This window comes from Aotus nancymaae, unplaced genomic scaffold, assembly GCF_030222135.1.
Source record: "Aotus nancymaae isolate 86718 unplaced genomic scaffold, 86718_ANA_hifiasm-v0.15.2.pri h1tg000017l, whole genome shotgun sequence".
NCBI lineage: Eukaryota > Metazoa > Chordata > Mammalia > Primates > Aotidae > Aotus > Aotus nancymaae.
In genome coordinates, this window is record NW_026988429.1 from 13,928,721 (window position 1) to 13,955,684 (window position 26,964).

The 26,964-nt window shown below is 40.5% G+C and overlaps 1 gene segment (V, D, J or C); it reads right to left on the reverse strand.

Moving 5' to 3' along the window:
- Positions 1-13,461: 13,461 nt before the first annotated feature.
- The window catches only part of LOC105731229 (immunoglobulin kappa variable 2-29-like), a 356,755-nt gene continuing 343,252 nt past the window's right edge, over positions 13,462-26,964 (reverse strand). Inside the window, 2 exon segments of the V gene segment in view lie at positions 13,462-13,983; positions 18,214-18,249. Coding sequence covers positions 13,661-13,983; positions 18,214-18,249 — 359 coding nt within the window.

Genomic DNA, 26,964 nt, shown 5'->3' on the forward strand with positions numbered 1-26,964 from the left:
GCAATATATGTGGGGTCAGAAGTTGTAAGAGACTGGGTTGAATATATTCTGATTCCTCAAGTTGTTTGTCTACTTATTTTCTTTTTCTCCTCTATCTGTGATGATTCTTTTTTCTTGTTATTTGTATCTTTGCACAATGAAGGACAAAAAACAAATCAGTTCCAGTCATTAGAGGACTTCAGTAAACATGCCCATGAACCAAGAGGTTGGGAGGGAAGGTCTCAGTTGGCATGTAGCCCAAGAAGAGTTTGTCACATCTGAGTCCAGAATCCCCTTTCCCACAAAGATACAAAACACTCACTTAACTCACTGATCTTTTGGCTGGGAAGATAGACTGAACCACTTTAAATTATATACTGATGACTGGTGCTGATGATGCACATTTCTTTTTTTTTTTTAGTATGAAATATTAGTCTTTTGGGAAATCCACCATCCACCCTTATCTTGCAGCATTTTGAAATTTTCATCATGGCATCAGACAGGATGGGCTGAAGGGAAATACGATGAACTCAACTGGATCCTTACGCCTGTGGGTGAGACACAATATTGACAGTGCCTTTACTTTGTGGCTCAGTTTCTTCAGGTTTCAGAATTGAGAAACTTTTTTCACTTTTACATGTTAAGTAGGTAAGGATGGATGGAAGGATTGTAATGTATTATTGCACATTGGAAGGAACAAAGATATTAGGCCAAAGTTAAGAAGGGTTTCTTTGTGGAATTACTGTAGGGAGAATATCCACTGAGCTCAGCCATTGAACTCAAGAACCTGCTAATAATTAAGAATATGAAAAGATTGTGAATTGAGCACCTTCTCTGCACCATGCCCTGTATGAAGTGAATTATGCACAATATTTCACTTGCTGTTCACAGTGATATTGAGTTAGAGGTTTATTGTTATTGCTTTATTATAAACAAGTAATGCCAAACCAACAGGGGATAAAAAGGTGATAGATTCCCATGTGAAAGCTCACTAACCCATGGCATCCCAATTAGAAGGCTGGAGCATTGGAATGATTTGTGAAGACACTGTTGATGTTTGGTAATTCCCAGGTTGGCTAATCTTGGGGCAGGAGGGGTGTACCTTCTCTGGCCTCCAAATGTGTTAGGTGCTCCTTCTGTGTGCTTACATAGAGCTCTCTAGGCACTCCTCTCAACTCCATTGCTCCATGTTGCAATTTCTGGTTACTTTCTACACTAGGCTAGGAGCTCCTTGAGGTCAAGAGTTCTGTCTTCTTGACTATGTTATCTGCAAATCTTCGTACAGAGCCAGGTGGATGGAATAAATTGCTATGGAATGAGCGAAAGTGGACATTCATACATCCAGACATACAAACGGGTTTTTTTTTTTTTTTTTTTAATTTCTGGAGTTGTTATTGTTTGGTAAAGAAGGGCTGACAATGAGCCTTATGACTTGAGGAAGGATCAAGAGATGGGTGAATAGAAGTTCAGATGGTTATATGCATGGATGGAAAGGGAATGTGGTGGAAGAGAATGCTTCTGTCATGGGCTCTAGGAAGTTTACTGAAATATATTCTGAAATGTTGATATGTATGTTTCATCCTTATTCTTTGCAGCCTCTCTTTTCTGAGATGACCAAACTATTCAACGTAAATGGTTTCTTGATGTTCTTAAATACTTCCAGGACACATCTGGGTCTCATGAAGCACTGGCTTGATCACAACTTCATTCTCACATGTAGTCTGCATGGGACCTGTTACCATATCAGAACTCTTAGAGGACACTAACTAGTCTGGGCTGTGGTTTTCCAAGGCGAGAACCCTAGGAGGACTGGAGATGGAGCAGTGCATTTAGATGAAGCGATATCAGACAAGGTTGGGATTTGGTGTTCTTCCGTCCCAGTGCTGGACACAGCGTTGGCCAGGTGCTGTGGGGACCCCAGGTGCATGGGGCCTTGGGAAGTTCTGAAAGGGTGTGGAGTGCTCCACCCACCCCTGTTGGAGGAGGATGGGAGCGAAAGCAACAGCTGTGCTTAGGGTTCTGTTTTCTGTTCCCCAAAGGGTCTTCTCCTTGACCAAAGCAGTGTGACGGTTGCTATGACAGTTGCTATCTTGGTCCCTGGGACTCTCCCTCATAAGGTAGCATTACTTTTTTTAATCTTCTCAGGCCAGTAACCATGAAACTCTGTAATAACCAATCTGGGGTGGGGCTGTTTGGGGGCATGTTTGGGCCTGAGTTCTGGGATGTGATGGTGGAAGATGCTGGGGTACTAAGAGGTACCTTTGATTAATGAGTTATTTTTCCAAATTAGACCAACACTCCTCCTAGTTGTCTCAGGCTTGGTGACTCTCCAGGGGTTGCTGGAAGATTCAGTGACATGATGCTTGTCAGTGTTGAGACATTGTATTCATTATGACTGTCAAAGAATAAAAACCTGTTATTCTATGATAGAAGCGCTGTTGGCAATCGCATATGTCTCCCTTATGCCTATTCTGTTTCTCATTTTGATCATCAATATTTTAATGCAGTGTTATAAATTGGGGGCTCTTTCTTGTTTGTTCTTAGACCCATGGTGAAATAAAAGCTTGTATATTTTTAAAGAAGGATTCATAAAGACGAAAGGCCCTTACTCAACATTCAGTCTGACCGTCTTACTAGTTTTAAAGGAGCTGATTGAGGCCTAACTGTTATTATTACAAACCCATATTATGGGAAACCAACACAGAACTTACTGTGCAAACTGTGGGAAAGGCATGGAAGCCTGGGTTTGACAAGCTGAGTTTAAGTAGTGATTCTGTATCTTACTAGCTCTGTAATCCCAAACACGTTATGCAATATTTCTTAGTCTGTTTCTTCATCTATGAGACAGGGCTAATGAGAAACACCTCAGTGTATAGTATGACAGCATAGGGGGTCATACAGGTGACAGTCCTAGCAAATGTCAGTCCCCTCTTCTTCTCTACCTCCCCACTCTATTGACCCTCTCTTTTTCTGACTGCATGCAGAGAATCTTGCTAGCTTCAGGGATGCAAGAATCCAGAGCTAAGAGACAGACCCTTCTTATACAGAGATCAATAACCACATGATACGGGTAGTAAGGGCTGTTCAGACTGTGAGAAGATTTTGGCAGGTCAATGGAGAGATGCAAAGGATGAGAAGAACTGGGGAGAGAGATAGAGATGAGGGAAGGAAAAGGAAGGGAGAAAGGAGGACATTGTGTATCTGAGAACAGGAAAGGAGCAAGTGGGATGGAAAGAGGAGAGGGAAGGCAGCAGGTGTGGGAGAAATCAGAGAAGCAAGGAGTCTCTGAAAATCAGGGCATGACTGTTGGGGTGTTTATAGGGGGTCTTTTCAGGGAAAGAATCTTCAAATGGAGCCAACAAGAAAGGAACTGGCAGGTGGTAGGGATGTTCTCCTGTGAGAATCAATGTTCTCCCCATCCTCTCTTCTCTTAGTTTCACCCTCCTTAGAGCTTTTATTTGCTTACTTCAATTTTCAAGATCTTCCCAAGCTTCTAAACCTACGAAATCTAAGTGACCCACATTTATTGGAGAAATCACAAACAGTTCCCAGCACCCTTGTGGACCTCTCTGCATCTGTGCCCTGGACACCTCTTTCTCCTTTGTTTCTGTGGATGAAGATCTGTGTTCCTGGCTAAGGATGATACCGCCACCTTTCTTGTCTACTCAGGAACATTGCTCCAGCCATTTTCTCTTCTCTCCCCTTCAGCACCAGGTTTTCCCTTTATACCAAATCATTCTTATTAGCACTTAAAAATACTGTCATTTCTTTCCATTAAAAATATACCTTCACCTGCATATTGTGTAGTACCATCTATAAACAAAATATTAAAAAATAAAAAAAAAAGAAAAAATAAAATACACCCTCTGTAGAGCCCCCTTTTCCTTCTAGTTACCACTTCATTTCTCTCCTTCCCTTTTTAATTCTCTCCTTGAAAGCATTGTCCATGCACTCCCTCTCCAATTTCTTTGCTCTCATTCTCTTTTGAACCCATTTGGATCAGACTTTTGCCCTTGGCATTCTATAGAAACTACACTTGTCTAGTTCACTGGTGATTCCCAATATGGCTAAATCCAATGGCCCATTTCCATTCCTAATCTTTGTTGACTAGTCACAACAATTGTCACAGCTGATCCATTTTTTTCTCTTTGTAACATTTTCCCTCTCGGATCCTAGGGTAACACCACTCTCCTGTTTTTTTTCATCTCCTTCTCTGGCCAGTCCATTTCAATCTTCTTTTCTGGTTCCTCCTCATCTTGCCAACTTCTTTACGCTGGAGGGCCTTCTAGCTCAGTGCTTGGGTTTCTCTTTTCATGTGTATTTGTTATGTACTCTCTCCCAGTCTGATGGCTTTTTACACCATAGGTGTGGTGGTGACATCATGTTTATGTCTCCAGCACTGACCTCTTGCTTCTGAATTCTAGACTCTTATAGTCAGGCATTCACCCAACATCTCCACTTGGTTGTCTAATAGACATCTCAGACTTGACACGTCCAAAACAGAGCTCCTAAAGCTTCAGTAATCAAAGCTGTGTCTGTTGGCATAAGGATAACCAAATTGATCAGGGGAATTAAATAGAATAGAAATAGACCAAACTTACACTGTCAGTGGATTTCCAGCAAAGGCACCAAAGCAGTCTAATGGGAAAGAAAAGTCTTTTTACGTGAATAGTGCTGGAAATTTCAGCAGCTCATTAAATATATATATATATTATATATATATATATATAAAAATATATATATATAAAATATATATATATATAAATGAAAAAAGTAAAAAACAGTGCTGAAACAGCTGCACATTCAAATAGAAAAAATGAACCTTGACTCTTACCTCATACTATACACAAAAATTAATTCCAACAAAATTAAAAAAAAATTAATTCCAGGTGGATTCAAGTTGAGCTCCCAAACCTATGTCTATGTTCTGTAGACCTCTTCATTTCAGTTAAGGCAACTCTATTCTTCCAATTCATCAGGCTGAAAAGAACCTAGATTCCCCTCCTTCAGTTTTCTCTCTTCCCCACATCCACACTGGCAGTGCTTCCTGGCAGAGCTACTTTCAAAGTAGCTTCACCTCCCGCTTGGATTATGTAACAGGCTCCCAACTGGGGCTTCTGCACTTCTTCCTATCCCACCCCTGAAGGGTTATTCTCATCAGAGCACCCAGAGAAATCCTGTTAATATATGTAAGATGATATTATTATTATTATCCAGACAGGGTCTCACTCTGTCTCCCAGGCTGCAGGACAGTGGCACAATCACAGCTCACTGCAGCCTCCACCTCCCCGGACTCAGGTGATTATCCTACCTCAGTCTCCCAAGTAGCTGGGACTACAGGTGCACGCCACCACACCTGGCTAATTTTTCGTATAATATTTTTTGCAGAGACAGGGTTTCGCCATGTTGCCTAGGCTGGTCTCAAACTCCACTCTCCTCAGCCTCCCTAAGTGCTGGGATTACAAGCATGAGCCACTGTGCCTGGCCTCAATATTATTATTTTGCTTAAAGCCTACCAGCCTCATCTCACTTAGAGTAAAAAAAATGCTTCCTGTGACCCACAAAACCCTACATGACCTGCCCTCCCTATATCCCTGTGCCATGAGCACTCCAGGCACACGCCCACCTCAGGACTTTTCATTTGCAGTTCCTGCTGTGTTCTTATCTATTTATCCACATGGTTTACTTCCCACTTCATTTAAATATTTACCTGAATGCTGCATTCTCAGTGACACCTTTTCTGAGGATCCTATCAAAACTTATAACCCTCCTCCAACAATTCCTGCCCTCTTTCCTTGCTTTAATGCTCTCTTTACCCCATCATTATCTAAAATAATATATTTTAAAAATTGATCAGTCTTTATCATTTATCTCCGCAGCTAGACTATAAGCTTCACGAAGGCAGGGAGTTTTACCTGCATGATATCCCCGGCATCAAAGACAATACATGGCACATTTCAGGCATTCCATACGTACTTACCGAGTGAAAGAATAAATTGTGGCCGGATGTAGTGGCTCATGCCTGTAATCCCAGCACTTTGGAAGGCCAAGGTGGGCGGATCATCTGAGGTCAGGAGTTGGAGACCAGCCTGACCAACATGGTAAAACCCTATCTCTACTAAAAATACAAAATTAGCCAGGCGTTGTGGCACATGCCTGTAATCCCAGCTACTTGGGAGGCTGAGGCAGGAGAACCCCTTGAACCCTGGAGGTAAAGGTTGCAGTGAGCCAAAATCGCACCATTGCATTCTAGCTGGGGCAACAAGAGCAAAAGTCAGTCTGGGGAAAAAAGAAAAAAAAAGAAAAATAAATTGTGATTGAGGTCTACAGAGGACTGGTCAGTGTTTCACATGTCCCCAGACTGTTTTCCTGTCTGATGCTGTTGTTTCATGCAGCGAGTTCAATTTCCTTATCCATTGCTTGACTGTCCAATTGGATTGTCAGAGCACTAATGTCAAGGACTGTGGATCTTACCTTGTTCTGTTCTATATCCTCCACTATTGCTGCCATTGTGAGGGGGCACTTGGGAGTGGCTTCCCTCCTTCCAGTTCCCTACATCATATGTCATATCTACAAATATATGAGTATTTATAAACATATTAGGTCAACCTCCTTCTTACTCTGTACAAAATATGTTATATCAATATTTGAGTTCTGGTATATTTTTATTTTCGGGCAATTATGTAATTATGGCTTGCATTGTTATAACTTCTATGCCCATATTTATAAGAAAAAAATATTGAGAGCATTTCCAGGAGAGTATTGACTAGAAGGAGAGAGAGTGGTAAAAATGAATTAACAATGAACTATCAGGATATAGAAGCCCAGCCCTCTAGGAGCTGGATAATCTGAAGCAAGAATCTCTCTGTCACTTTTCTTATCTGTACAATGGTGGGGGTGGGGCTGTTGAAGTAGAAAAGTCCTTTGATTAAAATTTATTCTAATCCTTGCCAAGGTGCTGCGTGTGAGTCCAGGGAACTCTATTTTATTTCTTCATGGGCCAGCTTAATGTCAAGATCCAAAACTCCTTTGTGTAAAGCTTGGGATCATTTTCAAGGATATGTTTAGTAGTTTAGAATAATCTAGATATCTAGATAATAATCTAGAATAGTCTAGAATTATGCAGGAATATAGACAATTATAATGTGATCCACATATACAATTTAAAAATTCTCAGTAGCCATGTTATAAAAGTAAAATCTGTGAAATCAATTTTAATGATATATTTGGTTGCACCCAACATATACAGAGTAATCTCAACATGTAATCAATATAAAATATTAATATTTTACATATATTTATTGTACTAAATATTAAAAATCGGGTGTGTTTTTACACATATAGCCCATCTCAGTATGGACTGATCCCATCTCCAGAGATCAATAGCTCTGTGTGGCTAGTGACAGGATATTAGATATCAAGTCTAGAACATATGTGAGTTAATTCAAGGTTCAAGCACATTGAGGCTGAAAGAGTTATGACTGAAGAACAAGTTCAAGGAGGAAATCAATAGCCAAATTTCACTGAGCTACTCCTTCTATTCTAATGATAACAAATATTTATAGATTCCTTAGTATATACTAGGCCAGATGCTTCGAACTTTATGTGAATTGTTTCATTTAATCCTTACAACAGTCTTATAAGTAAGACCTCCATCCTGTTTCAGATGAGAAAACTGAAGCACAGAAGTGCAGTAACTTGCTATCATGACTTGTGAGCATATTTTCCCAGGCAATTATATACACGGGATGATGTAGAGAAAGCAGCCCAATGATTTATTCACTATGTTTCTCCATGCTCATGGTAATGGTTGACTTGACCCCTGGTGGCCGCGCACCTGTGCTCCCCCGGTGAGGGAAGGGCTGCAGAGCCCCTGGCCTGTGTCCTAGTGACTCAGGCTTGGGTTCTCCAGTGGCTGCTCTGGTTGACAATTTAGTTTAGTAAAATGCTAGATCCCATCCAGATAACGTTATAAAAAATCCTCCTTCCCCTTCCCCAGCACAGGCACCCAGCCCAAGAGGCCCTTTCTATGGGAAGATGAAAAGAACTGGCATGCACTTGAGCTCACTGGGGGCGCAGGTTTCAAGAAAGAACAAAGAGAGTTGATAGGTTGAAGGGACGCAGTTGAAGAGTTAGATCTTGGAATTGTCAATACCTGGAACAAGGCACAGTGTAAAAAGATGAAGAAACACACAAATATCAATCTGGCTTCCTCCTTCCTCTTTCTGTTTCATTTCTTACCCTCCATCAGTCAGCCTTTGCTTCCTCTTTCTCCTCCTTCACCTCCTCCTCCCCTCCCTTCTCAATTTCTTTCTATCTTCCATTTATTGTTCTTCTACAATTTATTTACTCATCCTCTCTTCTCCCTTTCTTTTTTCTCCAAAATAATATGTTCAACTTACTGACTTGCTCAGGGACTTGTGGAGGAAATGTATCAGCACCAACTCTAGGAAACATGGCAAATTCTAAAAACTTGTTCTCATAGAAAAAAAAGTTAAAAATAGAAAGCTACAGTCCTTTTTTGAAGCCACAGAGGATCTCACTCTGATGTATAGACATTAGAGCCAGAAAAAGACTTTGAAGTGACCAGTGAAGCTCCTTGTCTCACAGACAGGGTGAGGGGGGGACAGAGGGGAATTGTGTATCCAAGCACACTGAGGATGGTGTAGGTGGCTGATAAAAGTGTCAGTGGAGGTGGTGGTTAGCGTTTGGAGTGCCCCAATCTTGTGACACTAAACATTTATTGTTATACTAACCCCACTGCCCACTATCAGGATATTTTAACTTTTCTTACTGTGTCTTAGTCTCCAGGGCACCCATACACTGTTCTCCCCGTGTCCCGGCATCGTCCCTCTCCCACAGTTGATGTGTGGCTCTGTGCCATGGGTGTGGGCCTGCCTCTTCTCTCTCAGGATGACCGCTGTTTCATGCTTGGTGAGCCATGTGGTGTGCCGAGCTGCCATCTCTGACCTGGAGAAAGGATACCCTTACTATCACAGGTGGGACATGTCATGGGACAGCCTTCCTGGTTTTCCTTGGCAGAGATATTTTTCTCATTTTTGTCTCTCCTCCCTTCTCTTTTTCTCTCCCTCTTAGATTTCTTCTCTTTTCCTTTTCTTTCTCTTGCCTTGCTTCTGCCTTAGATCTACCATGGGACCCAGGGAGCTTTGGAGCCAAAGAGGTAGCTTACCGTGAAGATCAATGAAAGCACATGTGTTCACTCAATAGCTGGCACTCACTAAGCTTTTCATACAACCCCACAGTGTGAGCTTTTTACACATGCTATCTCTTTTAATCTTCACAATTCTTTACCCATCAGGCATTACCATCATTATCTGCATCTTACAGGTGAGAAAGGGAGGCCCATGCAGATTAAGAAACTTGCTCAGGACCACACAGGCTGTACATGCAGAGTAAGGGCATTCTCACGCCAAAATTCATTTTTAGAGCCAAAAGCATACCATGTCTCAGGAGAAGCAGCCTGGATCTCTTGTCTCTTTGGCTTTTAACTCATGCTGACCTGAACTTTCTGGATTTGAGTAACTCTCAGGCTGTGGAGCCCGATTTCTGTGAGTGGATTTGGCCAGCCACCTCTGGGGAGGTGAACGCTTGCTGGGGGCTTTTGGGAGGTACAGTTTCTTCTCGGCCATCCCCATTGTAGTAGTTTCTTGGGTCTGCCTTAACAAAATACCACAGACTAGGAAACTTAAAACAACAAAAGTTTATACTCTCATAGGTCTGGAGGCAGAAATCTGAATTCAAGGCAAGGGCAGAGTTAGTGTTTTCTGGAGGCTCTGAAAAAGAAACCATCCTCAATGTTGGAATTCACTTGGGGTGGCTGGCAAAATATTAAAGATATATTGGGAAAAGTTACAGATTAGTCTCACATCTTTTGGAAGGCCGAAAGTTTTTACTGGGGCAGGCCAGAGGCGGCTGGCCGGTCCATTAAGTTAGGGAGAAGATAGAGAAGAGGCTTTTCCCAGCTTAAGTCTGTTTTACCCTACATCCCTTTGTCTCTACTCCATCTGTTTACTCATGTTAACTTTGTGCTGGATGGCCCTCTCCAGGGAGGATCAAAAGGGAATTACCTGTTAATAGTATTTTCTCTGGGCCCCGAACCTAAAGCTTTTATCATTTGTAAAACCACTATTTTAACCATGTTAATTATTTACAAATGTGTTGACTTAGAACCTCTGTTATGAATAAATGTGTGGATGTGCATGGGGTCTTGGTGGATTGCTTGCATTTTGTCTTCTGAAAGCAGCCTATGGCCATTCCTAGCCCACTTGTATCACTGTAATGGTGTGAGAGTGCATTCATTCATCTATCGTTGAGTCAGGTCTGCAGGTCAGACTTCCACAGGCAGTGGGCGATGTCTCACACCTCCCCATCTTCTGGTGGCTCCCAGCAATCCTTTGTGCTCTTTGGCTCCCAGTTGCATCCCTCTGGTCTCTGCTTCCTTGGTCACGTGGCATTCTTCCTATGTGTCTCTGCATCTCCAATCTCCTTCTCCATATGAAGACACCAGTCATTGGATTTAGGGCCTACACAGATCCTGCATAAAAAAAAGTTAAAAAAATTTAATTTGGAAATAATTATAGATTCACAGGAAGTAGCAAAGACAGGATATAAAACACAGAGGTCTGATGTGCCCTGCACCCAGTTTCTCCTGATGGTTACTTCTTATGTAATTACAGTAAAATATTAAAACCAAGACTTTGACATTGACAAAATAAGTGTATACAGTTCTATGTCATTTTATCACATGTCTAGATGTCTATAACTACCACTGCCATCAAGATACAGAATTATCCCATCATCACAAAGATCTCCCTTTATATTCTCATCTACTCTTCTTTCTCTACCACCCTAACCCCTGGCAACCTGAATCTGTCCTCCATCCTGATAATTTTGTCACTTCAACAATGTTACATAAAAGAAATCACATGGTATGTGACCCTTTGAAACTGGCTTTTTTCACCCAGTAGAAAGTCCTTTGGAATCACTCCAGTTGTTCTCTGTATCAATACTTCATTCCTCTTCATTGTCTCATAGTATTCTACGGTATGGATATATTACAATTTGTTTGGCCAGTTGCCTATTGAGGGATGGGTTAGCTATTTCCAGCTTTGGCCCAGAACAAATAAAGCTTCTGTGAACAATCACGTTTGGGTTTCTGTGGGGATGTTAGTTTTTATTTCTTGGGGGCAGATTCCCAAGGATTACAATTCTTGGGTCATATGGTAGGTGTCTTTTGTTTAGTTTTTCAAGAAACTGACAACAATTTTCTAGAGTAGCTATAGACTTTTATATTCCCTCCAGTAATATATGAATGATCCATTTTCACTGCATCCTCACGAACATTTCAGTATGACCTAGTTTTGACTTGATTACCTCTAAAAAGACCCTATTTCCGAATAAAGTCACATTTATGGGTACCAAGAGTTAGGAGCTGCGCATACCTTTTTGAAGGACACAATTCCACCTGCAGCACCTGTCTTCACTTGTTTGGATTATGGGTGGGTCTCGCTTCAGAGTGTTGCCTTCTGAGAAGAAGGTTTGAATTCATAACTGGATTATGCCTGCCTTTGATTGTTCAATTTGGCCCCCAGGGATGAGTGAACACGTTCATGTCATTTGAAGGGACATCACTGAGTCTTTCTGACCCCTACTCAAACCTCTAAAGTTTCCAAGATTTGATAATCATCAATATTCTCAAGAGGCAGGATGGCAAGGTGCTTCCTTATGCAGTTCTTCTGTGACTGGCCTTCCCTACTGTCCCAGTACTGACAGGGTAAAGGAAAGCAGTGCAAGACAGAGGTATTGTCAGTCAGTTGAGGGAAGGGATGCTGTGTTAATTACTTCTGAACACTCTTCAGAGTATAGGTGGAGAGAGGTGCTTAGTAAGGTGTGTTGGATGGATGAGTGGCTGAGGGGGGCAGGGCCAGAGTGCCCCACAGAATGAGGAAGAGTCAAGGTTGGTATTACACATGCCCCTCCCCCTTCCCAAACATGAGCATTCATACATGGGTTTCCAGTATCTGGGCAGGGTTAACTCTGTTCTCTGTTGCCTTGCTGAAGGTCTGTTTCATTCCATTTCTATGTACGTGTGCTCCTAGTTAGCCAAACAGGGCAGAGATGTCAGGAAAATAGCAGGTCTGTTGTTTTGTCTAGCACCTTGAGCCCTGGAAGGCAGCCTCATTCAGGGCTCAAGAGGGCAGGGTTAGGCAGGCAGCTATTTGATCCCAGGCCCCCACTTACCAGCTATGTGGTCTTGATGTGTTACTTATTTCTCTCCATCTCTTCTATCTATTAACTGGGCATAAGATGTTCTTTATATGAAGTTATTTTGAAGCATAATGTATATATAGAACAATGCACAGATCATAACTGCGCAACCCCACAATGAGGAACAGAACATTATGAAGACCCCAGAAGCCCCTTCTTGTCTTCTCCCAGGTATAACCTCACCCTACCTCCAGCTAAGAGTAATTTCCATCCAAATTTCTAATTTTATTTTTACCTGGTTTTGAACTTTATATGGATGAAAATATACAGAGCATATCTTTTGCTTTGAGTTTCTCTTGTGTAACACCATGTTTATAAGATTCATCTGTGTGAGTAGGTATAGTTATAGTTTGTTAATTCTCCTTATTGGGTATTCTAATGTATAAACATTAGAATGTTTAACTACCCATTCAATTGTTGGACATTTGGGCTATTTCCAATTTTTGGACATTTGGCTTTCGTAAATAAAGCTGCTTTGAACATTCTTGCATAGTTTTTTGCGGGTGGGGACGCTCAGTCATCTAGAAGTGGGATTGCTGAGTTACAGAACATATTTATCTCTCAGCTTTATAGAACGTTTGTAACATTTTAATGAATGTTATTAACCTCACAGTATAGTGTGGATTAAATTAGGTTGTGGAAAATGCTCAATAAGGCCCTTGGCAGACAGGTGTCTGTCAGTACATGTTTAAAAGTGTAAATAAGGCACAACATTCCATTAAGTCTAAGAACCATCATAGACTTAAACAATTCCCTATTGTTTGTTCATTTAGGTTGCTTTTATCGTGTTATTTTCTATTGTGATGCAATGAATGATTTTCTTTATAGCAGTTTTCTTCTTTTGAAAATTTGCTTTGGTAGATTCTCAGGGAAGATTGAATGGAATCAAAGGATATATGACTGTAAGAACTGTCATTGTTAAAAAGGATTTTGAGGACTTGCTGAAGAGGGGAAAGCAAGGAAGAAAGTCTCTCCTACCATGGCTCAGGGGACTGAGGTGTGAGGACAGGAGGCTTGTGGGTTTGAGGGAGGAGTGTCTTGCAGAGGATGATATGGTAACATAGAATGAAAGACAATTTTTATAAATGGTGGTGTGCCTTAGGACAACTACATATTTAGTCCCTTATAAGAGAAATCGAGTAGTTGGAAAAACAATGGATAATAACCATTAAATGAAGAAAGAGAAACCACATGTGCAAAGATTCACTTTATTCATTCTCCTCCAATATTAGCATAATTAAAGCCAAGAAGGAGGAGGGGAATGAGGTGAAAGATGAGCTGGAGGACAGCAATAGGGGTAGGTCTCTTGTGGGAAAAAGGCCAGAGGCCAAAGGGTGGGAGGGGGAGAGGCTGGGACTGAGGAGCCGGTGGTGGGCCTGGAGCACTTCTCCCTCTAACACTCTCCTTGACGGAAGCTCTTCGTGAGGGGCGAGTTCAAGCCTTGATGGGTGACCTCACAGGCGTAGACTTTGTGCCTCTGGTATTCTGTGCTGCTCAGCGTCAGGGTGCTGCTGAGGCTGTAGGTGTTGTCCTTGCTGTCCTGCTCTGTGATACTGTCCTGGACGTTACTCGACTGGACGACGTCATCCACCTTCCACTTTACACTGACATCTCTGGGATAGAAGTCATTCAGCAAGCACACAACAGAGGCAGTTCCAGATTTCACCTGTTCCTCAGATGGCTGGAAGATGAAGACAGATGGCGCAGCCACAGCTCCTGAGGAAAGAAGCAAACAGGATGGTGTTTAAATAACAAAATTCTGCACTTGGATGTGTTTTTTGAGATAATCACAGAGCATGTTAGGGACAGACAGAAAACAGCATGCTTATCCTGGATAATTATAGCAATGAGGCCAGGAAGCATATTTAAAATCTTGATTTTGAGTTTCTTCCTAGCTTCCCCCTCTTCCTTAAGAAAGTTCTAAGTTGTTTTGGTGGGGCTCTCTGCAGCTGTTCCGAGGCCTCTGCATGCTTTTCTGACCTTACCTTTCTTTCATTCAGCTGCCTCTTGCAGTAAACTCAATGCTTTAAGCAAAGAGAGGCCATGTCATCTGACCCCCTCAGAGTTTAGAAGTCAGAACAGGTCTGAAGAAGACCAGGCAGCGGCTGAGTCAAGGAAAGCCTCTGTTTGCTTTTATTTCCCCTGTGCCTCTTCTAGGACTGTGATGCGATAGCAAGCTCCCAGGGGTTACTTTGGCTGGGCTGAGCTGAAACCTCCCTGTAGAGCAGGCCCTGAGCCCTGCCTCTGTGCCTTGGTGGTGCCAGCAACTCTCTAAGCCCTCCCAAAGGCCTCAAGGCCCATAACCATATGTGGCAATTTTCAGCCATGCCAGGAGAGGTCAACTGTAATCTTGGCCACCTGCCTAAAAGGAAATGGCTAGCTTCACTTCTGACCCTCAGCAACTGCCAGATGGCCTCTTGGAAATCCCCCTCCACGGGGATTCCAGCCGTTGAGTGGGAGAGCAGCAGTTAAAATGAAAAATAAGAATCTTTTGCCAGGAGAAGTCAACAGATAAGAGGAATAGCTTTTTTTTTTTTAAGCTAAATTCACTGTTAGCCAAGCAGTTTAACATGAAGGACTGAATGAACTTTTGTGTTTGATATTTTCTTGTCTTTTAACTTTTATTACTATTTTTTTCCAGATAATTGTATAAAATAACCATGGTAGTAAAATAATGTGATCATTAGAATATAGGCAGGGAAAAGCATGCTGTGAAGATACTCCTATCTGGGTGAATTCTTGATAGCGTCACATTTTTCATCTGGCATTTAAACATTAAACAACTAATGTATTTGATATGATTATTTCAAGATATCTTACTAGCTTTTAATAGAGTTTTAAAAGTCTTTAAAAGAGTTTTTAAAAAGGTCTAAAATCATTTTGAAATAGTTTAAGACAGTTAGATAGTTTTGAATCGTTGTAAGCTAGTTTTAACAGAGCTTTTAAAGGTCCCTAAAATAGTCCGATTGAGTTGTTGCACACCAGAATAATCCTCCTTAAATATCACTTTTGAAATCAGCTGGGATAAACAATGGCAACACAATGACAAATCATTAAACTATTTTAGAGGTTATGAAATTAAAATATTCAGATTAAAATTTTCCTATCACAGAATTAAGGTACTGGAAAATGTTTTTTTTATTAATCACATTGCTATAGGTTTAGATATTTTGTACAACTGAAATATAATCATACACGGGCAGTTACATTTTTGAAAATTAAAAACATGGTCCCAAAGATATCTTATTTTTAAATCAGTTAATATACCTTAACGGTATTTAATGCCATTTAATGCCAGATTCAGTCAAAGTGAATTGATCAAGCCCTGAGTGGCCAGGTTATGGGTGTGAATCTTATCCTGAAAGAATCACATATTTCTTTTTTTGGATTGAGCTTTTGTTATTTGAATACATTTGATGAGAGGATATTGAAATAATTAAATAGCACTGAAAAAAAAAAGCTTTAAATTCTTTACAATCCCCTAATGGAAATTTTCACTAATGAGATATCATAATGAATGTGACTTTTCTTTCTGAAGTCTCTAATAAGTTAGTCTTTTCACTGGTTTTCCCAGCTTAGTGCCTATTACATTTCTGTTCTCTTTCCGTTAGTGGCATTATTTGTATCACTGTGCGCCAGGAAAGCTGCCTATGGCAGCGTTAATCCAGCAAACGCGGGGTGGCCGTGGCCGTGGCCGTTAGCGGCAAGGCGGCTGCCCCAGGAGCGCGGTGTCATGGCCACCAAAGCCATTCAATCATGAAAGACCGCGGCTCTGTCTACAGCTCGCGGTGCCGTGGCCTTCTTGGCGGAATAAAAATGTAGACAAGTAGTAACAGAGGGTAATAAAAGAATCTTCTATATTCTAAATCTTTTTATATTCTATACTAAAATCTCTTTAAAATCTTTCTTGTTTTTTTACAGACCCGTGATCATTTAAAAAAATCCAAGTATTTACTTTTTTTTACATTTAAATACTTTTCTTTGAGCTTTTGGGAATAACCACTTTACAATATGAGATAATTTCATGTTTAATCTAATGTACAAATTTGAGTTTTAAAAAATGAGCTCCCTCTGTGAAGCCCTTATTCATTTAGAATGTGTCATTTTGAGTTTATTCCTCATGCAGACTCTAAAAACGACATTGTTGCTAGTATATTTTCAAGTAAGTTGCCTCTTCTACATGGCAAATAGGTACACTTTACTTTTTCCTGATTTTTCTTAGGGCATGCTATTGATTTTTATAGTTGTCTGACAAAATAATTTATCAAACAAAAGGGAGAAAACAGACTAAGAAATACATTTTTCTCCTTTTTTGTATTATACATAATCAGCAACAGCCAATACAGTATTTGGCAAGAGTGAATAAAAATGAATTTACTTTTGCTCTGTAGAAATTCAAGGGTTCCTTTTTAGTTACACTATTTTTTTTTTTTTTTTTTTTTTTTTGCTTTGTGTCATTGAGTTTAGAACAATTTAATCTTTTTGTCTCCAAATCCATTTTTGAAGCTGAGTTTAACTTTGGCAACCTATGGTAAATCTGAAATGACCTCATTTACCTATCTTTACAAAACTCCTATTTAAACCTCTAAAAGTCAATACTGGCAATCAGACCTGAATTTCAGAAGGCAATAGTGAAAAATTACTTACGTTTAATCTCTATTCGGGTCCCTTGGCCGAAGGTGCTCCACAGTATTAGCTTGATTACTTCCCCCTCAACAAAAATCTCTTTTTGACCTTAATATCACTAGCCTGACTGATGCAGAGAAAATCTTGCGATTTAGATGCCTCATTTAACTAGCTCTTTGCTGTTCCTTAAGATGAACTAATTTTCAGACCCTTATCCATCTGACTTTTTGAAAGGATCTGGTACTCTTTGGAATTGACCTGAGCTAATCTCTCGAACATAAAAACTCCCCAAATTTACAACCTTATAAGAAAAAGCATTAGCAAAGTGCACTTACGTTTGATCTCCACCTTGGTCCCTTGGCCGAAAGTGAGCCACAGTGATGAATATTACCCTCTCCCCTCAACAAAAACCTCCCTTGAAGCCAATCATGTGAGATAGGCTGCTCATTCAGAGAAAAATCTAGCTATTTCTTTTCCATTTCCCCCATGAATCCAGTGATTTGTCTATTTGCTCAGCTTTTTAAGTTGATTTTCTGGTGCCCCGCTATTTACTTCTAGGTTACCAGGTTTATTTAACCAAAATATCACAAAACTTGCATGAATGATTCAATGGCACCAAAATGTTGTAAATAATTGAGACAGATGTACTTACGTTTGATTTCCACTTTGGTCCCGGGGCCGAAAGTGAATCACAGTGATTCAACTTAACTTCTCCCCTTATAAAAACCTCCCTAAAAGGTCAGCAAGCCTCCTTCCCTCAGTGAAGTTATTTTGATTTAGAAATCTTAAAAATTAGCCACAAGCTAGCCTACCGTGGAACATTTCCCCCTCCTCTGTACCTAACTTGGGAATGAAGTTTGTTAGATCCCTGACATCCAACTAATGAAAATCCACACAAAGAAACACAAAGCGATCCAATTAGACAGAAACAGTGAAGAATCAGCGGAAAAAAGTACTTACGTTTGATCTCCACCTTGGTCCCTTGGCCGAAAGTGTACACACAATGGTTCCTCTTAACCTCCCTCCTATACAAAAACTCCCTTTCTGACAATTGACCAAGGCTCTGTCCAGAACATGTTATGTTCCCCAGGACATTTTTGAAGCTATCACTTAGACTAGTTATTCTCACCCAATGACTGAATCTTGCTCGCTCTTCATAGAAAATGTACAATCAATTCTCAAGTTTGACTACAGACTCCATCTCCATATTTTCCCTGAAGGATGTCAGAGTCTGATTGCAGAGTCAGCTTACAGATCACTTCACAGACAGGGTACAGAAGACACAGACAACTAAGGAAGGAAAGTTGAAATTCTACTCACGTTTGATTTCCAGCTTGGTCCCTTTACCGAACGTCCACCACAGTGAGAGCTCTCCATAGTCTTGCTGCACAAAAACCCTTCTCACCAAAGGGGAACAGAGCCTTGGGTTAGCTGCTGAAGTGCAACTCCCTTTTCTGGCAGGTGTGGAAGCCCTGGGGCTTCTCTGACATAGCATATGTTTATTTTCTTCTGTGAGATCTAAAATCTAAGAAGAGAATATATTTATGTCTATGGCCTGATGGTTTCTTTCTTTAGCAATTTGCCACATCTGGACTGCTTATTATTTATTTATTTGTTAGAAAGTAAACTGAGTGTAAATTACAAAGAAAAACAAGCAATTAAAAAATGGCCACTTTTTTGTACTTTCTTTCGGGGTGGTCAGGGGAGCCTTTGCAAAGGATAAACTTCATTTAGTGTGATTACGGAAATCATCAGCTTCTCAGTGAGTAATAATTAAATGTTGTCTTACTGTTTTAACTTCTCCTTTCCTGCAATGTAATTTTAAAAAAGGTAGACTAAATATATATCAAATTAAGGCTCATAACTTTGAAATGCATTTTGAAATGTAACTATGGATGACATATGAAACCAAAGTGAAGATTAATAGAGTAGAAAATTGGACTTGACTTGGTTGGTTTGTCTGTTGTCACAGCACTGGTAGAGCTCAGCTCCTACTGAGCTGAACCAGGTGCAGGCCGTCTTTGGAGCTGTCATGGAGTCCCAGTGTTCCATAGTGAACAATATGAGGTTCATAGTAACCTCATCAAGAACACTGAAGACCTTTTCAGCATTTTCGTTTGAGTCCAGCTCTCCATTTTTACAGTCTTGTATCGCTCTTAACTGTCCATCTCCACCTCTTCCATACATTACTCCCACCTCCCTAAACTCTTCACAGTTTTTCCATGGCATCCAGTCTTTACAAACACTCCCTCTGCTTGGGAACACCTTTGTCCACCTGGATTGGCTTGTGAACTGCTAATTGTCTTTCAAGATTCAACTGAAGAGGGACCTTCTCTCAGATTATCCCTGAGCAGGTGACCTGAATTTACAGAGTACAGAGACAGGTCACTGGGCCTAGAATGCCTACTTATTTTTAATCTGCTTTCAGTTCTTTTCTACCCTACTGAATTATAAGCTGTTGGATGTTTTATTTGTCCTGTATTTGGGAGGCTCAGTCCAATATATTTATTTAGCAAATGCTTAACAAACGTTTTCAGAATGAATTAAAAAACAATAAATAATTGAAAATCGATAATAGATCAGAGATGCTATCATAGACCAAAGACTAATACTGACCACTACAATAGTACGTTTTACAACAGAAATCATAACTATAATTTTAAAGATTAAAGATAGGTTTATTTGATTCTGTCACTTGCAGCTTTGCTAGTTGCCTTGAATAGCAGAATCAGCAGTTGGTCTTACCAGAAGACGAGGGATGAGAGGGATCAAGTTAGAGGTGGAGAGAAACATTGGCAAGTGAAATTTAAATGTGCCAACTAGCTGACCAAGGGCATAGTCCTTTTTTAAAGGGAATATAAAGTGATTTTCTCTGCAGACATACAAGCAATGCCAATCATAAAGGGTGACATTTACTGAGCACTTATTAAGTGCCAGACATTGTACATGGATCATCACATTTAATAATTCCCAAGACTCTATGAACTAGGAACTAATATTATCCCCTACTTTGTAGGTGCAAAAACTTGAGGGCAGAGAGGTCAAGGAACTGGCTTATGGCAGTAAGTGGCAGAGCTGGGACCTAAACTCAGAGCCCATGTACTTAACTGCACCACAGGCAGATTACACTCCAGGAGTAAAGTTACTCAACGGAAGCAGCAAGCATGGCAGGGAATGCTGGGTTGGGGGAAGGTGAAAGAAACTCCTTAGACTGGGATAAGTGTGCCCAGAGTTATGTATATAAAGACTATGCATGGAAATATTGTTTAAAAGGTGAAAAACTGAAAAATAACTAAAATCCTCATTAATAGGAGTTTGGTTAAACTATGACAGAGCTTTACAATGTAGCACAAAGCAGACAATAAGAGGAAGATGTAGGTTTCTATATAGTTACCTGGAAGGTGTTTGTGAAAATGCAGGTCACTGAAGAGTATGTGTGGTGAGATACCATGATTCCATCTAAATTGATTATATCTGCATATAATTGCAGGCTGATTTTTAAAGGACACATAAATTGTTCTTGGTAGTTATCTTCTGGGATTGCAGAGGAGGAACAATGACACTTTCTCTTCCTACTCTTCTACAGATCAGAGATTGTTTGATTTTAAAATGGTTATGTGAATATATTCATATTATAGTTTTTAGAAATAAAACTGTACTATTTTGAAAAAAAGGTAAACTCTGACATTGCTTAGTAGCAATCTCAGTATTCCTGTGCAATGCACAAACATAACTTTTTAAATGATATGTACATATACGTGTGAGTTTTCTTTGTCCAGTACTTTTCTGTAGTCTTTAAATCAAGGCAAAAGCTTTCCTGATTTAGTGTAGGGGAGAGTCTTCTGCAAATGGAGGAGATATAGGGGATAGAAACGGGAATGAAAAAGATGCCCGAGCTGTTGGAGGGATTTGTGTTCCTAAGTGAGCTAATTGGAAATCTAGTATGAACAGTGCAACCGAATAACTATTGTAAAGCAGTATTTTTAACCAACAAAAGATGATTATCCTAAGTACTGTTGTGGCAAAAACTATTTTACTAATCACATGCAGTGGTGATCTATAGGAATGATTGTTGTGATATTTGCTGTAACATAAAATGAATCATGAGAAGTGTTTGAGATCCTTAGGGTATGTGTGGTTCGTTTTTCTGAAAGCAAATGGTGTCTCAAAAGCATCTGTGAGGCTCTGCCAGGATCTACCATTCTACAAAGTATCTATGATGGACATTGATAAGCTTGATTTGTTGAGGAAAGGCAAAGTGTCAATAAGATAGTCTGAGAGGTTCCTGGATTTCATGTACAAGAGTGATGGAAATTAATTTCCTGAGGAGCATTCCAACCAACTCATCACTGAAGCTGCTTTACATTGAACCCTCAGCAAAGTTAGATTATCAGAAAAAAAATTCTGAACTTCTGTGGAGGGGAGAGGAAGGACAGGCATGGAGGGAGGGAGGCAAGGAGCAGAGAGAGAGAAAGGGAGAGAGAGAGAGGAGAGAGAGAGCATGAGTACACACTTCAATGCACATCTACAAATCATCTTGAACACTACTGATAAGCTATTTTAGCAATGTTCCTTAGGTGTAACATTTCAAGAAACATCATTTTTGCTTTTTATTTGAGATAATTACTAGCCAATTTAGGAAGTTCCCCTCACATCAGTAACATACAGTAAATCATCCAGTATGTCAGGGGACACAATGGCATAATATTGCCTTTTGCAAGGTTTGAGGGATGGCAGTTTCCCTACCTGACTTGGGAGTATCTGTAGCTGATATCCATCTTCAAGTTTGTGGTTCTTTCTCTCTCTATATGTATTTGATCTCAGCAGTCATGCTGGAGTCCAGAGTAGGTGATTCTTTTTGCTTTAGCTTGATTCCTCCTTAAGATTGTAACTCTGTCATTTTTACCTTTTTTTTTTTTTTTTTGTCAAATGTAAGCTGATATCCAACAAGGAGAGGAGGAAATTCTGTGGTTCAAATCCAGTGATGCTTAGAACCTGATTAGTTGTCATTCTTTCCGGAACTTGTCAGGAGTGGATATCTGTCCAGGATCCCCAAGAATCAAGGCTGCCCCGTTAGCCAGGAAGGAGGGAGATAGAGGAGGTCACTTGAGAAAGCGCTGCTTCTTTGCTGCATCAGGGTTGTGTCTGTTTCCTCTCTTTATTTGAAGACAGACGTGCTGGCAGAAGCAAAGTCCTCTGTCTAGCCATATGCAAATGTGTGGGCCATAAATATGAAAAGAGATTCTGGTCCCACTCTAGAAAATGTAGATGTTTATCTTGTTTCCAAGAGGACAGTAAGGCTGTGGGTATTTTTTGACTTCCTTCCTTGAGAGAAACAGAAGAGATAGCAGCAATTGTGTAAGGGTTTACTAGCCTAGGAAGAATTCAGCCATCGAAATTTACGTATTCTGTGCTGTGGTTTTTGTTTCTTTTTGCAAGAGGAATGAGCCCCTCAAGCTCTGCCTTAGAGTTCCCTGCCCTCCCCGTCTGCCTACTTGGCACCCAGCCCCTATGTTCTCTTCTCATATTAAGGTATAGAAACTCATCATGGGCAACTACTGTGGTCAGACTGGCTCTGGATGCAGTTGTGAAGTCAGTGAGTTTGGGCTTGGTTCTTCAGACACCCAAAAGCCCTAATAATCCTGGCTGAGGCTAGAGTTCCAAGTCTAAAAGGGAGGATAGGAGGCAGACAGCCCAACAGAAACAACAAATGAACAACAGATGGAAACAAGGATTAACGTGGACTTTTGAGTTCATTAGCATGTCCTCCACTCTTTCAAAACCTCCTTTGCAATGACAGAAGAAATGTAAAAATGATAATGAATTTACTTTGTAGTTGGAGAATCATGAGAGGTCCTATTAGAAGAAAAATTTTGAAGTACACCACAGAGATTTAAACCATGTCATTGAATTCACAGGGAAACTGGAATCTAGAAACTTATTCCATTGCAAAAATAGGAGGAGCCCTTGAAGCTGACAGTTCTAGTTTTATCCACAGAGCCCCAGAAACACCATAACTTCAGAGTTATTAGGGGCCGGAAATGGTGATGGGTGGAAGTGGAGAGTGGAATAACACCTGGGTCATCTCTCTGCTGGTTACAGACAGCTTGGCCCTCATGTTTCAGGTCGTGGGAATAGTGATTGAAAGAAAAAGGGGCCAGGTTAACAGGAGTTCAATAGTAATGGGATTAAAAAAACCTTCCCATACCACTAGAAGGAAAAGAAATTGACAAAAAGAATAAACCAATCTAGCAAAATTCATGAAAAGTGAATAAAAAATCAAGAGACAAGCATAATAGATAAAAATACAAAGTAAGTTTGAAGGACCAAGTCAAAATATACAGTCACAAACGATCATGAATGTTAAATTATTTCAAACTTTAAAATAATGAAGCAAAAAAGATGACTATCCTTTCAAGGACATTTGATTCACCAGAGAAACAGTTTGTTTACTTTCTATTTATGACTGATTAAAAACTAGATTGCAAAAAGTTAGATGTTAACCTAGAGAACATTTTATGAAAGTTTTTCTATTTTTATCTAGTAGAGACGATAACCCCAATGCTTGTGGTTTTATTGCTCTGTAGGACATTAACAAGTTGTGTATCTTATTTAGTAAACGTATTCCAACATTGGTAGATGTGTGTGTGTGTGTGTGTGTGTGTGTGTGTGTGCATGTATACTTAAACATATAGGTGTGTGCATATATGTGCATATGTATGTGTGTAGGTATATATGTATATTTTAGCAAATGATAAAGTTTAAACCATGGATAAGGAGGTACAGTATCATCTCCTTATCCATGGCTTTGCTTTCTGGGGTTTCACTTACCTGTAATCAACTGTAGTCTGAAAATATTAAATAGAAGATTCTAGAAATAAGAATTTACTCATTTTAAATTGTATGCCTTAGTAGCCTGATGAAATCTCATGCCCTTCTGCTTCATCCCAGCTTGGGACTGAATTATCCCTTTGTCCAGAGTCTCCATGCTGTCTACACTTACCCTCCTATTTAGATGCTTAGTAGTCCTCTTGGTCATCAGATTGACTGTTATGATATCCTAGTGTTTAAATTCAAGTAACTCTTATTTTACTGAATCGTTCTATTTTATTACGAGTTATTGTTGTTAATCTCTTACTATGACTTATTAATGCATTTTATCATAGGTAAGTATGTATAGGAAAAAACAGCATATATAGGGCTGTGCACTAGCATCCACTGGGAGGAGAATTTTGCTAAAGTTAGTATAGAGAAGACTGTCCAGAAGAAACAATTTTCTGGCTGGGAGCGGTGGCTCACTCCTGTAATCCAAGCACTTTGGGAGGCTGAGGCAGGAGCATCATGAGGTCAGGAGTTTGAGACCAGCCTGATCAACATAGTGAAACCCTATGTCTACTAAAAATACAAAAAATTAGCTAAGCATGGTAGCAGGCACCTGTAATCCCAGGTATTCGTGAGACTGAGGCAGGAGAACTGCTTGAACCTGGGAGGTGGAGGTTGCAGTGAGCTGAGATCGTGACAGTGCATGCCAACCTGGGTGACAGTGCGAGATTCTGTCTCAAAAAAAAAAAAAAAAGAATTTTCTATACTTGCCACCTTTTTTCTGTTTGATGTCCTCATGTAAGTCTCAGTGTTACGATCTGTCTCCCCACCTCAATCACTGCCCTCTGTCTCTGGAAGGAAATTCCCCTTGGGCTGAGGCTAGCATGGTGCTAGACAGGAGAGATCCAGTACCCACTCTGGAAAATTTCATAAGATGTCCGGTTCTCTACCTTCTTCAAGGACCTTTTATCGTATCTCATATGCCTATGGCATTTGTCACTGCCATCTGCGCAACACTGAACTCCAGCAGCATCGTCTGAGAAGAGAGAGAGAGAGAGAGAGAGAGAGAGAGAGAGAGAGAGAAGTCATTTGGTGATTGAGCCACAGAAATTACAATTTTTTCCTAATTAAATTATATATCCAGGTAGCTACAATATGATACAATCCCAAATACACATATTTATTAAATAGGATTCAAAGAGCAATTGTTGAGTAGTCAGTATCAAGGCACAATGTAAAATAAATGCAGAATTACTGGTGATTGTCATGCCTTTCTGTGGGACTCAACTCCCTTTGGTTGGAGGTGCTGTGTGGGAGTATATGAGCTCCAATCAAGTGGTCCTGAGGGAGCAAAATGCTGCTGTTGGAGGTTAAATATGAAGGGAAATAGCAGTAGGCATCGGATAGCACAGAATGAAAATAAAAGTGCATATACTTCTAGTGGCTATTTTACAGATTCCTTTTTTTTTTTTTTTTAATAGGTCAAACTTTCAACTTGTAACTTGGGAAATTCAGGTCATAGGATGCCCTGTTATTTATAAGGTATCCAGCAACAATGCGTGAAACAGAATATTTAACTATTAAAAAACTTACATTAGGTTGTTGCAAAAGTAATTGCCCTTCCTTCCTTCCCTCCTTCCCTCCTTCCTTCCCTCCTTCCTTCCTTCCGTCTCTCACTCCCTCATCCCTTCTCTTTCTTTTCTTTTCCTCCCCTCCCCTCCCCTCCCCTCCCCTCCCCTCCCCTCCCCTCCCCTCCCCTCCTCTCTTCTTCTTTCTCTTTCTTCTTGTGTTCCAGGACCATCTACTGTCGTCTACAGCTCCCAGAAAAAGAATTCTGTCTTGAAGGATGGCCGTGGCAGGGGTACTGCTCTCCCTGCTCTGCGCTCTAGTGGCAGGGTGGCTCAGCTCCAGCTGCCAGGCCACGTTTCCCAGGGGATGGCATTCTGTCTTTTCAACAAGAACAAAATAGGTGTTTAGTAAATATAAGCTGCCTTCAGCTTTTCGTATATGTGTAATCATAAATATAAATTTGTTTAAAACCCGAACTATCTGATGTTCTCCCTGGCTAGCCAAACTTAAAATGCGTATTTGGACTTGACTTTCCCACTCAAGGGTGTTACTAGTTTCTTTATAGTTTTAGCTGCCTTTTGTTTTGTTTTTGAAAAAAAAAAAAAAAAAAAAAATACATAAGGGGCTTTTGCTTTCCGAAAGGTGGAGTAGAATTATTTTTACCTATTTCTCTCAAGTAAATAAAAACCCTGTGCATTGTAGGTAAAGTAAACTTATCAAGACTCTGGAAGGTGAAGAGAAGAAGGCAGACTAGTTAGAAACACTAGGACCCTAGGAGCGATCCAGCAGTGCATTTCCCGGGGTTTCTTTTTGCCGCATCCATTCCAGACTTGGTTCTGGAGAAGCTGTCAACCCAGAAACACCAGCAGGCCCAGAAAAACAAAAAGCCCTAATAAAAGCTGGCTCTCTCTGACCAAAGGACAAAGAAAGGGGGAGCCCAGTAAAACAATTGTTAGGCAATAACTGCTTGGCTCCGTTCAAAACACCATGAGAGACACCCTAACTTCTCCTTCCTGAGTGAAATAAGATGAAGTCTGCTGGGATAGGTTTAAATGAGATCCAAAGTCTCATAATGCAATACTCCAAAGTCCAGATTTCAACTGAAAACCACACAACCCACGAGGAACCAGGAAAATCTCAACTTATGAGACAGTTAAGAGGCGCTAATACTGACATGACAGAGATGTTAGAATTATCTGACAGGAATGTTAAAGCTGCCATCGGGCCGGGCGCGGTGGCTCACGCCTGTAATCCCAGCACTTTGGGAGGCCGAGGTGGGTGGATCACGAGGTCAAGAGATCGAGACCATCCTGGTCAACATGGTGAAACCCCGTCTCTACTAAAAATACAAAAAATTAGCTGGGCATGGTGGCGCGTGCCTGTAATCCCAGCTACTCAGGAGGCTGAGGCAGGAGAATTGCCTGAACCCAGGAGGCGGAGGTTGTGGTGAGCCGAGATCGTGCCATTGCACTCCAGCCTGGGTAACAAGAGTATAACTCCGTCTCAAAAAAAAAAAAAAAAAAAAAAAGCTGCCATCATGAGAACACATCAAACTCAACAACATCATCAATGAGTAAGATCATAAACCAACATTGCTAGAACACTCCAACCAGCACCAACAGAATTCATATTCTTTTCAAGTGCCCATGGACCATATACCGGGATTGCCATATACTGGGC